The 12,267-nt window shown below is 39.2% G+C and overlaps 1 protein-coding gene across 5 annotated transcripts in view; it reads left to right on the forward strand.

Moving 5' to 3' along the window:
* Positions 1-12,267, forward strand: part of NRF1 (nuclear respiratory factor 1) — a 125,886-nt gene that overhangs the window by 64,489 nt on the left and 49,130 nt on the right. For all 5 annotated transcript variants that reach the window (XM_036010905.1, XM_028525541.2, XM_036010904.1 and 2 more), the window contains one exon: positions 1,849-1,989. In XM_036010905.1, coding sequence (XP_035866798.1) covers positions 1,849-1,989 — 141 coding nt within the window. The remainder of the gene's footprint in view (positions 1-1,848; positions 1,990-12,267) is intronic.

The raw sequence follows: 12,267 nt of genomic DNA on the forward strand, positions 1-12,267 counted from the left end.
CTCCCTTTGCACAAACTCTGCTTCATCTCTCCGCCAGCTTTTTTTGTATGCTCTTTCCTTTGATACGCTCTCTTTCTTACCTCCTTCTTCACCTTATTAACGTTGATACCTGAAGTCATTTTGTTGTAAATTACTCTGAGGGCTGCTCTACTAGCATTTTCTTTTTTAAATTTCAATACATTTTAAGGAATTATATAGCACTGATAAGGTTAACTGAATGCCTGGATATGAATCCCTGGAATTTACTGACCCATAAAAATAGATAAAGTTGTTTGGAACTAGCTAATTATTAATATATAGTAATAATCTAATGATTTCCTGCCTTCAAATGCCAAGTGTTTCCAACACAATGAAATTTATTTTTATACTATTATCATTAACTCTCTATATGGGCCTACATACTAATATGATGATACATTAAAACTCGAAGACCAGAATCTAGGCTTATAAGATTTCATTTTTCTGTGGGTTGGTAGTATAAAAACTCTACATGGGATAGAGAAACTTGGAAAGCAGGAAATAGAAGTCTTTTAAAGTTGCCATGTCAACACCAGCTGCTTATGTTACAATAAATAATTTGGTAAAATTTTTTGAAACTTTCTTTTTAATTAGAAACCATGATAAAGCCAAATTTCTAGAATGATAATGATTCTACATGTGTACACTATTTTTCTTTTATCCATTTTGTAGTTGACCTACATGGAAGGTTTTATAACTGCAAAGGTTGTACTTCATGGCCAGCAATAATTTTTACTTTTCCACATGCTTGAGGTGGAGTGTGGGAATCTTTGTTTTCTAATCCTAATAGTGAAATACTTACAAGGAAGTGTGTCTGCCCGATTGAGAGTCCAGTCCACTTAGCAGAAAACCCAGGACTCAAACATCGTTGTAACTTCTGGACAAAGTTCATTTTTCTCTTCCCATTTTTTCCTAATTTATGGCTTGAGACCTGAATGCAAGTTTATTTTCTACTCCATGTTGTCTCATTTTCATAATTCCATGGCTTCCTTGTTATCCCCAAAGGTTTTCCCATCCCCTTGTGCATTCGTGTAAGTGAATGACCTGTCATTGGTGGTTGGAGGATCCAGTGTCTCCCCACCGTGTCTGCTCATGGTAGAAGAGTGTGTGCGTGTACAAATGTGCTGCTTGGTTCTCCGTCTTTAGAGAGACCTTTCACTAGCAGTGGAGAGAATGGACTCAACAATATCTGGTTCAGACCTGGTCTTGTCAGAGCCACAGAGGCACCATGGGTTTGAACTTCACCTCTGTCACCAAGGTGTACCAGAAAGGAGGAGGACCTGACCTGTGGGGCTCTCTGGTCATGAGCCTTACTAATAGTGGTACCTATGACACCCAGCTCCAGTAATCACCTTTTGTTTTTGTTTTTGTTTTTTCTCTGATGCCTTTCAGTCCAGCCTCTTGTGCACTTGAATCTCCAGTCTGTTTGGTAGTCTGGCTTTGCAGGAAACTAACAGAAGTTTTAGAGACAAGTTTATGGTGATCTTGAAAATAATTTTGGTGTTTCATTGCCACAGCATGGTTTTCTCAAGTGGCTTGGAAAGGCCATATAATGAATCCCATTCCTGAGAAGTAGTATTTCTGTGAGGCTTTTTCATTGGCTCCTTTCTACTGTTGTTAACCTGTAATTTCATCATCTTTTCACTTAATTCTGTGCAGCGTGATGTCTTTGGAGCCAGTGGGTATTTTTATCTGCTAGCTGTAGAAGAGTTTGTTCATAGGGCTTTGTAGTTGCTGAGGGAGGCCAGCCCCACCCACTTGCAGTTGCTTAGCACCAGCCCTCCCTGGTTGTTGGGCATCTTGTTTACTGCTGCCCTTAATTCCCTGCAGGTGCGTAAGTACAAGAGCATGATCCTGGAAGACCTGGAGTCTGCCCTGGCAGAACACGCCCCCGTGCCACAGGAGGTTAACTCAGAGCTGCCACCTCTCACCATTGACGGAATTCCTGTCTCTGTGGACAAAATGACCCAGGTAAGGGGTGGGAAGTGAGGTGGAGATACAAAGACAAGTGGCACAGGTGTGGGTGGGCCTTGGATGACTTTTCTTAGTTTTGTCCTCAGTGAGATCACTAGAGTGAGTTAATAGTAAAACAGGAGCAGCCTTGGAAAAGAAAATGTCATGACAGAAGAATGCTCCCCACCAGGGGACATGGATTGGTTTCTTCCTTTTGTCGGCAGTTTTTACTTTCACGTGGGCCCTTGGGTCAGGTCAAGAAACTCTTAGCTTGGAGTTTGTTTGGAAAGGAGACTGCTAGAACTTCAAAGAATCACAGTCAAGTGGGGCAAGTAAACTTTTAGTTTTTGGGGGCTGAGCTGCTCCTCTGTCCATGTAAATTCTGAATCCCACCACACTACTGCCAAGGAAGTCCCCCCTCTCCAGGGAAAGAGGATGGAAAGCTCAGAAGGACACCTCACTGAGTCATTGCTCCCCTCCTCCTTTTACAAGGGAAGTCACAATGTACTTAGCCTGATAAATCAGTGAACGTCAGGAATTTTGCTGAGACTGTTTCTTTAAGAAATGTTTTAGCTTGAAAAGTGATAATGTAATCAAAAGCAAATGCCTTTTTATATCATATTTTCTCACCTTATTTCTTGATTAATATACTTGATCTTGCTAAATTCAGTTGTGAGCTTCCTTTCCTTTTCCTGTCTTACAGCAGCATTTCACACAGTTGACTAGACTTCGTTTGTGTGTCTGACCTGCACGCTCTGAAATACCTTCCCACTTCAGTGGGCCGTCCCTCTCAGCTCTTCCGCTGGCTCCTCTTCCTCTTCTCACCTGATCGATGTTGGCATGTCCCAGGGTTCTATCTTTAGTTTCTCTCCAAGCGGTCTCATCCTGTCCTGTGAGCTTTACATCCCATCTACATGCTGTTTATACTCCAGCTTATCTCACTGTTAGGTCCTTAATACGAACATGCCTAAAACAGAGCCTTTGAATCCCCCCACTGCACTGTCCACCCCAAACGGTGTCAGTTAACGGTGCCATTACCCATCTGGTTGCCCGAGTCCCATCATAGGAGTAAAGCCTTGATTTCCCTGTTTTGCCTTCACTCCCTCACCAACCATATCTCATTCATTAGCAAGATATGTTAGTTCATCTCTGAAATGTTCCCTGAATCTGCCCGTTCCTCTCAGTTCCCATCACACCCTAGCCGAAGCCTGTAGCATGTCTCAGACTGTTATGGTTCTCTGGATCTCCTCACTGCCCCTCCTGCTGTGCTGCAGCCCATGCTTGACAGAGCTGCCGGAGAGGCTTTTTAAAGACTTAAATCAGGTTCTCTCACTCTCTTGTCTCAGCCCTTTAGTGGCTTTCCACTGTTTCTTGAAACAAATTCAGATTTTTCCATGGCCTCTGAGGCCAATGTAATCTGCCTCTTCCAACTTCATTTCCCATTCTCCCCATCAGTCATTGCGCCGTGGCCAAACCGGCCCTCTTTCTTTCTGTCAACACCCAAGCTTGTTCTTTTACTTTCGCTCTTCCCTTTGCCTACAATATTTTTTCTCCAATCATTGTGTGATTTGCCTCACCTTATTCAAAATCTAGCTCAGATATCACCTCCTTTCTTCTCCCATCTACTGAAGTTTTCCCATCTACTTCCCATCTACTTTCTTCTCCCATCTCTTCATCTACTGAAGTTTTCTCTTCCCACCAAGTCACTTCCTACTACATCCACTTTTTGGTTGTCTTTGTAACACTTATCACTACCTGATATTATTTCATTAATTAACATGTATACAGTAAGTCCTCGTTTAACATCTTTGATATGTTCTGCAACTTCAAACAAAATGACATTTAAGGAAACCTGTTTTACCAAAGGCTAATGAATATAAACAAGACTTAAGTTCCTGTGGCATCTCATTGACATTCTAACAGAATGGCATTATTTGCGGACCTGCTGTACTTGTCTGTGGTCTCTCTCTCCAACTAGAGTTTGAGAGCAAGGACTTGGTTTCTGTCCTTCACTGCTGTCCAGTGTAGCTGCCCAGCCCCTGAATAACTTTTGTATTCCAAATAACACTCCGTCAGTATCAGTTTCGTGAATGACTTAAGGGTCAGAGCAAAAATGAATCCAGTTTAGTGGGTAACTGGATTGTGAGTGTCGTGAGTGAGATTTACTCGGTACAGACAGGGATGCTGCTGCTCAGGAGGTGGCACTTTTCTTTCTACTGAGTCTGAACTAGAACTTGGTCTGAAGTTATACAACATTGTATCAATATAAAGCTAAACTGAGGTCTTTCTGGGGATCGTTGAAGGATCTCTAAGTAATGGCTCCAAAAGGAAGATTATCTAAACTTTTTGTCCCGTCACATCACACTTGCTGTTACTCTGTTCCTGCGGCCATTCTGACTGGAGGAAGAAAACATGAGGTGATTATTCTTTTTTTTTACCCAATTGATATAAAGGATCTACTCTGTATCTCATATATAAAGTACATCTTAAGCTGACTAAGCTTCTGATTAAGAATACTATGTTAGGTAGATTCTTGTCCTGTAATGGGCATATTTTCTCTCTTCCTCAAAATGAATGTGCCAGGTTGAAATAACCTGAGATAGTTATGAAAATTGGCTGATGACCAGAAAAACTAGAGTAAACAGTTTAATTATTATGTTGGACATTTGAAATTGGACATTTAAAACATTTGAAATTGTTTTCCAGTCCTCCACAAAATATTAGCAAACTGGATGCAGCAATACATTAAAAAGATCATACATCATGATCAGTGGGATTTATTCCGGGAATGCAAGGTTGGTACAGCATTCACAAATCAATAAATGTGATATACCACATAAACAAAATGAAGGATAAAAACCACATCATCATCTCAATAGATGAAGAGAAAAGCATTTGATAAAATCTAGCACCCACTTATAAAAACTGTCATCAAAGTGGGAAGAGAGGAACCATATTGCAACCTAATAAAGGCCACATATAACACGCCCACTGTCAGCATCATGTTCAAGGGACAAAACTTACAAGTGTTTCCCTTAAGATCAGGAACAGGACAGGGATGTCCACTTTCTCCTCTCTTATTCAACATAGTACTGAAAGTCCCGGTCACAGACGAGAAGAAGAAGAAAAAAAGGCATCCAAACTGGAAAGAGAGAAGTGAAATTGTCATTATTTGCAGATGACATGATACTGTACATAGAAAAATGTCAAGATTCCACCAAAAAATGACTAGAACTGATAAATGGATTCAGCAAAGTAGCAGGATACAAAATAAATATGCAGAAATCATTTGCATTTTTATATACCAATAATGAACTATCAGAAAAGGAAATGAAAATAATCCCGGGGAGAGAAGAGGAAATTTCAGGGGAGAGTGGGTAGGGTTTACAGGAACAAATTTAAAGGACACATAGACAAAAACTAGGGGGAGGGTGGTAATGGGAGGGAAGTGGGGAGGGATGGGTGGGTGGGCTGGAATGAGAGTAAAAGGGAGAAAACTGTACTTGAACAATGATTAAAATAAAAAAAATAGAAAAAAATAATCCCATTCACAATTGCTTAAAAAAACAAAATACCTAGGAATAAATTTAACCAAGGATGTAAAAGACCTGTACTCAGAAAATTATAAGTCACTGAAGAAATTGAAGAACAAATAAATGGAAGCATGTACTGTGTTCATGGATAGGAAGCATTATCCATACTACCCAAAACAATCTGTAGATTCAGTGTAATTCTTACCAAGATACCAATGGTGTGTTTCAAAGAACTTGAACAAATACTCCAAAATTTATGTGGAATCACAAAAGATCCTAAATAGCCACAGTAATCTTGAGAAAGAAGAACAGAGTTGGAGGAATCACACTACATGATGTCAAAGTATAATACAAGGCCATAATAATCAAAACAGCATGGCACTGGCATAAAAACAGACATATAGATCAGTGGAACAGAATAAAGAGCCCAGAACTAAACCCATGCCTTTATAATCAATTAATATCTGACAAAGGAGACAAGAACATACAACGTGGTAAAGATAGTCTAGTCAATAAATGGTGTTGGGAAATTGGACAGATACATGCAAAAAAATGAAAGTAGGCCACCTTCTTACACCATACATGAGAATAAACTTCAGATGGATTATTAAAGACTTCAATGTTAGACTTGAAATGACAAAACTCTTAGAAGAACACGTAGGCAGTAAAACCTCTGACATTTCTCTTAGCAATATTTTTTCTGATATATCTCTTCAGGCAAGGGAAACAAAAGAAAAAATAATCAAATGGGACTACTGTACATCAAACTGAAAAAACTTTAGCACAGGAAAGGTAACTACCAACGAAATGAAAAGACAACCTACTGAATGGGACAAGTTATTTACCAGTGATACATCTAATTAGATGTTAATATCCAAAATTTATAAAAAACTTATACAACTCAACAGTCCAATTAAAACATGGGAAGAGGACCTGGACATTTCTCCAGAGAGGACATACAGATGGCCAATAGACACATGAAAAGATGTTCAACATCACTAATCATCAGAGAAAGACAAATCAAAACCTCAATCAGATATCATCTCACACCTGTCAGAATGGCTATTGTCAATAAATCAACAAACAAGTGTTGGCAAGGATGTAGAGAAAGGGGAAGGAACCCTTTTGCACTGTTGGTGGGGATGCAGATTGGTGCAGCCACTGTGGAAAGCAGTGTGGAGTTTCCTTAAAAAATTAAAAATGGAACTGTCTTATTACCCGGCAATTTATCCAAAGAAACTTAAAAAACTAATTTGATGAAAGCATATACGCACCTTTATGTTTATTGCAGTGTTATTTACAATAGCCAAGATTTGGAAGCAGCCCAAGTGTCCATCATGGATGAAAAAGCTGTGATACAGCTTTGGTCTGGTGGTTCAGTTGGGTAGAGCATTGCCCCATACACCAAAAGGTCATGGGTTTGATTCCTGGTCAGGGATACCTAGGTTGTGGGTTCAGTCCCCAGTCAGGGCACATACAGGAAGCAACTGATGGATATTTCTCTCATGTTAATGTTTCTCTCTTTTTTTCTCTCTCTAATTCTCCCCCTTCCCCTTTAAAATCAATAGACATGTCCTAGAGTGAGGATTAAAAGGGGGCGGGGGTTGTAGTGCATTTATACAATGAAATAATACTTAGCCATAAAAAAAGAAGGAAATCTGACCTTTTGTGACAGTATTGATGGACCAGGAGAGCATTATGCCAAGTGAAATAAGCCAGTCAGACAGAGATAAGTACCATATGATTTCACTCATGAGTGGAATGAACAAAACTTACTAATAAGCAAAACAGAGACAGACTCATTCATAGAGAGCAGCTGACAGGTGGGGTAGGGGGTTGTGGTGAAGGGATTGAGCAAAAAAGAAAAAAAAGAAAACTCAAGAACATGGACAACACTGTGGTGGTTGCCAGGGAGAGGGAGGTGGGGAAAGTGGAGGAGGGTGTAGCAGGGAAAATGGTGGTAAAGACTTGACCTGGGGTGGTGAACACAATACAGTGTACAGGTGATGTGTTGTGGAATTGTGCACCTGAAACCTGTATAATTTTGTTAACCAGTGTCACCCCAATAAGTGCAATAAAAAGGAAAAAATGAAACTTGGTTTCCATCTCTGTGAAATATACGTTGAGGAGAGCTTGGTGCAGCGGTGAATCCAAGGGAATCTGGTACTCAAGTCACAGATCAGACTTACAGGTGTTTTTTGAGGCATTAATTTTCTTTATTGTCATACATCCTCTCCCGTCCCTTCTCACCACAGATGACAACTGAAAAGTGACACATAACTGGAAAAACAAACAAACAGATAAGTGGTGAGGGGCAGTGAGCAGGATGGTGAAAAACCTAGCTCCCACTCCAATGGGAATTTCTGAACTTTGGGATCCCGGGTTTTTTCCCCTTATATTTTTTTTATTGTGTTTTATTATATTTTCCTTGGATACTTTCTTCTTAATGTGAGCCAGATACCTTCTTTTTTTCTAATTGATCCTAAAGTATTTCTCTATTAATGGTGGTAAAAGCAGGGTTTTTTCCCAAACCAAACCTAATAGACAAGTGTGTAGGAGTACAAGCACTTTAATGCACTGTCAGTAGGAATGTGCTTTGCTACAGGCTTTCCAGAGGGTAGGTTGCCAGTGCGTATCACAGCTTAAAATGGTAAGCAGAGAGGTATGTTCACGGAATTATAATTTATAATAGGAGAATCTGGGGACAGTGGGATTGAATGAATTATAGTATGGTAGCTGTCCTTAGAATTTACATGGAAAGAAGAGCAACTTCACTCAAAAGAGCTTAGAAGTTTATGCTTAGGGAAATACTAGACACTAAAAATGGGTATTTGCTCTGTATTGCAGTGGACTAACACTTGCAGTATATTAAGTTAAAAACAGGTTGTAAAATAACATTTCTTTTGTGCTTAATGAGGGGTTTAGGGCTTTATTATTATTATTTTTGTTTTGGGGAGCACGACTTTTTTTTTAAGGAAATACAGAATTGAGTTAAGCGATCTCATTTGTTTAAAACATGCACACAAAATTTACCTCTGCGTGTGTGTGGGATTATGTACAACTTCAGAGGGATGCACGCCACAGTAATGACAGCGATGATCTGTGCGTGGTGTATTTTGGGTAAATTTCAATTTTGGTGTTTTTTTTTTTGGACAAATAAGCCTGAATTATAACCATAATAAGCTTTTATAACCGTACAAACAAAAAATTCATATTTAATATTTAACTTGAATTTTTTTAAAGTGCAAGTTTGATAACGTTTCTGCTTTGTTTTGGGAAAAGACTGCTTTCCTTTATGTTCAGGGGAAGATGCTGGCAGCTCTTCCTCTTATTTTTCTCTTCTATGGCTACTGTGTGTTGAAAGACACACTGTTAAGTCCTTTAATCCTTGTCCTCCAAGTATGTATATAATTCCTATTTAATAGTCAAGAAAGCAGAGCTCAGATATGGTCTCTAGCCGTAAAGAACAAAGTAAGTTTAATTGGACAATAATTTTAGAGTTCAGACCATGTGGGTAACTCACGACTTGTTTGAAGTGGTGAGATTACAGGATCGTAAAGGTGCGCTGTAATAGGACTGGGGCTAAGCAGACAGGTCTATTAATTGTATCTGTATTGAATGCTGTGGAGATGACGTGTTTATATTGATAATCCTAATTCACAAATATAATTCTATCTATGATCCTCACGTGAGTTCTGAATCATCCAAAGAGAGTAAATTAAATTCAGTATACAGGTAGTTCTAATGTTACATATCCCGTTATTTTAATTCTTTACAAATTAGAAAGTTAGCATGATTTATTAAAGTCGGAAGATCTCATCTCGAGTCCTAATTCTACTATATATTAGCCCTGGTTCTCGGTTTTGTCTTCTGAAAGTGAGAATAACACGTGTCCTCCTACCTTATGGAATCAGAGGAAGAAAAAATGAAGTACATGGGAAAGTGCTTTGAAAACTAAGGCATTACACAAAGGTTTTATTACTGATTATTAATACTAATTACATGTGTTACCTATGTTAACTTTTGAATTACCTGAACATACCATTTCTCACTTGCTTTTCACTTAAAGTTAAGAAACACAGAATTTTTATTTTGCTCAGCAAAGAAGTGGGACAATACAGGTGACAACATACTGAAAATTGAGGCACAAAGAGAGGAAACAATTTGTGAAGCAAACTAGTGATGAGAGATGGAATTTAGGGTCGATCGTATTGCCAGTGCTGCTCTCTCCCTCTCTGTCCTTCCCTCCCTCCTTCCCTCCCTCCCTCCTATAAAACTATATTGTGATCATCACTCAGGTTGAGTATTTCAGCTAATCTATGCTAAACATTTACTGTTTTAAAATAAATTTTTTTTTTTTGCCTTCACTGGTGTGGGGTCAGTGGACTGAGCATTGGCGTGTGAACCAAGAGGTCGCTGGTTTGATTCCCAGTTAGGACACATGCCTGGGTTGCAGGCCAGGTCCCCAAGTTGGGGGTGAGGAAGAGACAACGTATTTCTTGCACATTGATGTTGCTCTTCCTCCCTTCCCTGATCTCTAAAAGTAAATAAATAAAATCCTTTTTTTAAAAAAGAATTTTTTTACTTACTCTAACAACTATCAAAATTGTTGCCTAACACAAATTAAAATTACATATAACAGAATATCTTAAGTTCTGTGTAAACAGAATGCCCTCATTCTTTTAGGAAGCAGCTTTGTGGTGGTGTTTTTTGTTTATGTTAAAAGTATAAATCTATATTAGTAAATAAAATGTTTATCTGAAAATCTGTTTTTTTGTATTATTAATATATTGTGATCCTGATAAAGCTCTTTCATTTTTATGTATGAGAGAAAAAAACACATAACTCTGTAGTATTTTTAGTGATATAATGAAAACTAGACAACTTGAAGAGTGGTGGCTAGGTAGAACTCGTCTGCCTCCTCGCATGAGAAGTGAGAGAGGTTGAAATAGGCTTTGCAGAAGAACTCTTAATTTGATGTCAATTCTGCAACCCCAGAATTTACTGACAAAGAAATAATAAAGTCATCTTTTTCAGAGATTTTGCAAGCTAGGCTGGCAGAATTTCTAAAATACTTCAGACCAGAGACCAGAGGATGGGCTTAATCGTGTTTCTCGAACTCAGTGTGCCTGGGAATCACCTGAGAGCCTGGCTTGTGTAAATGCAGGCTGTGCGGCAGTGAGGTCTGCAGTGGGACCTGAGATCCTGCCTCGTGGCAAGCTCCCCGGTGATGCCAGAGCTGCTGACTCCCAGACTACACTTGGAGTTTAAGGAGTTAAATCTTTTATGAAGAGTCTTTAAACAATAATGATTTTGCTAGTAGAAAATCAATTCTGCTTTTTACCACACTTGAGTCCTATAAGATTCTTTTGTTCTTAGGAGGTTGTACATCTTTTGGGAATTTGTGTTAGAAGAGATCCAGGCAAAGATTATAAATATAGAAGAAATACCTCTGAAAAGGCCAGTTCAGTATTATTGCTTAAAATTCACTCTTTTTTCCATTCTGCCTTCACTCTGCCCACTTCGAACTTTTTGTCCTCCTCTTACTCTCACTGGGGCAATATTTGTTGCTTCAGTATTCCCTTGGAATGGTGATGCAACAGGAGAGTAATGCTTCCCAGTTTTCTAAGAAACCTTCAGAAACCTTCAGCACAGCAATCACTTCATTAGGGAGAAGTTACTCACAGGGATTGACATGTTTTACTTACACAACATTTATTAGGTTTCAATTTAGGTTTTTTGAATGTTGCTTTGTTTTGTAAAAAGCATAGGCCTGGCCTTTTCTACTCAAAGAGTAGAAACTTGTAAGTGGAACAAGTATAGTGTGATTTCACTTATATGAGCTACCTAGAATGGGGAAATTCATACAGACAGAAAGTAGAATAGAGGACACCAGGGGCTGGGGAAAGTAGAAACGGGGAGTTATTGTTTAATGGGTACAAAGTTTCTGCTTTGGATGATGATGCATAAGTTCTGGAAATAGTGGTGATGGTCGTATAATATTATGAATGTACTTAATGCCACTGAATTTTACATAGTAAAATGGTAAATTCACTCTGGCCAATGTGGCTTTGTTGGCTAGAGCATCATCCCGTAAACAGAAAGGTTGCAGGTTCGATTCCTGGTCAGCGCACATGCCTGGGTTGCAGGTTCAGGAGGCAACTGATTGATGTTTCTCTCTCTCGTTGATATTTGTCTCTCTCATTCTCCCCCTCCCTTCCCCTCTGTCTAAAAATATCAATAAACATGCCCTTGGGTGAGGATATAAAAAATTTTTTTTAATGGTAAATTTTATGTTATGTATATTTTACCCCAACTCAGAAAATATTTTAAAGAAGGGCTGGATGAAAACTAAGATTCTGCTCTGGCTGGTGTAGCTCAGTGGATTGAGTGCGGGCCTGTGAACCAAAGGATTGCCAGTTCGATTCCCGGTCAGGGCACATGCCTAGGTTGCAGGCCAGGCCCCCACCTTGGGGGCATGTGAGAGGCAACCACACATTGATGTTTCTCTCCCTCTCTTTCTCCTTCCCCTGTCTCTAAAAAATAAATAAATGAAATCTTAAAAAAAAAAACAACCCTAAGATTCTATTCTAGTGGTCATCTGTCTTGGCTGCACAAGAGAATCAGTCACCTGGGGAACTTAAAATCCTAGTGCCGGGCCACACTCTAGACCAATTAAATCAGAATCTTCAGAGATGAGATCCAGGCATCTGTAGTTTTAACCTCCCCCAGTGATTCCACTGTACAACCAACTTTGAGAATC

This window comes from Phyllostomus discolor, chromosome 10 (assembly GCF_004126475.2).
Source record: "Phyllostomus discolor isolate MPI-MPIP mPhyDis1 chromosome 10, mPhyDis1.pri.v3, whole genome shotgun sequence".
In the NCBI taxonomy this organism is placed as follows: domain Eukaryota; kingdom Metazoa; phylum Chordata; class Mammalia; order Chiroptera; family Phyllostomidae; genus Phyllostomus; species Phyllostomus discolor.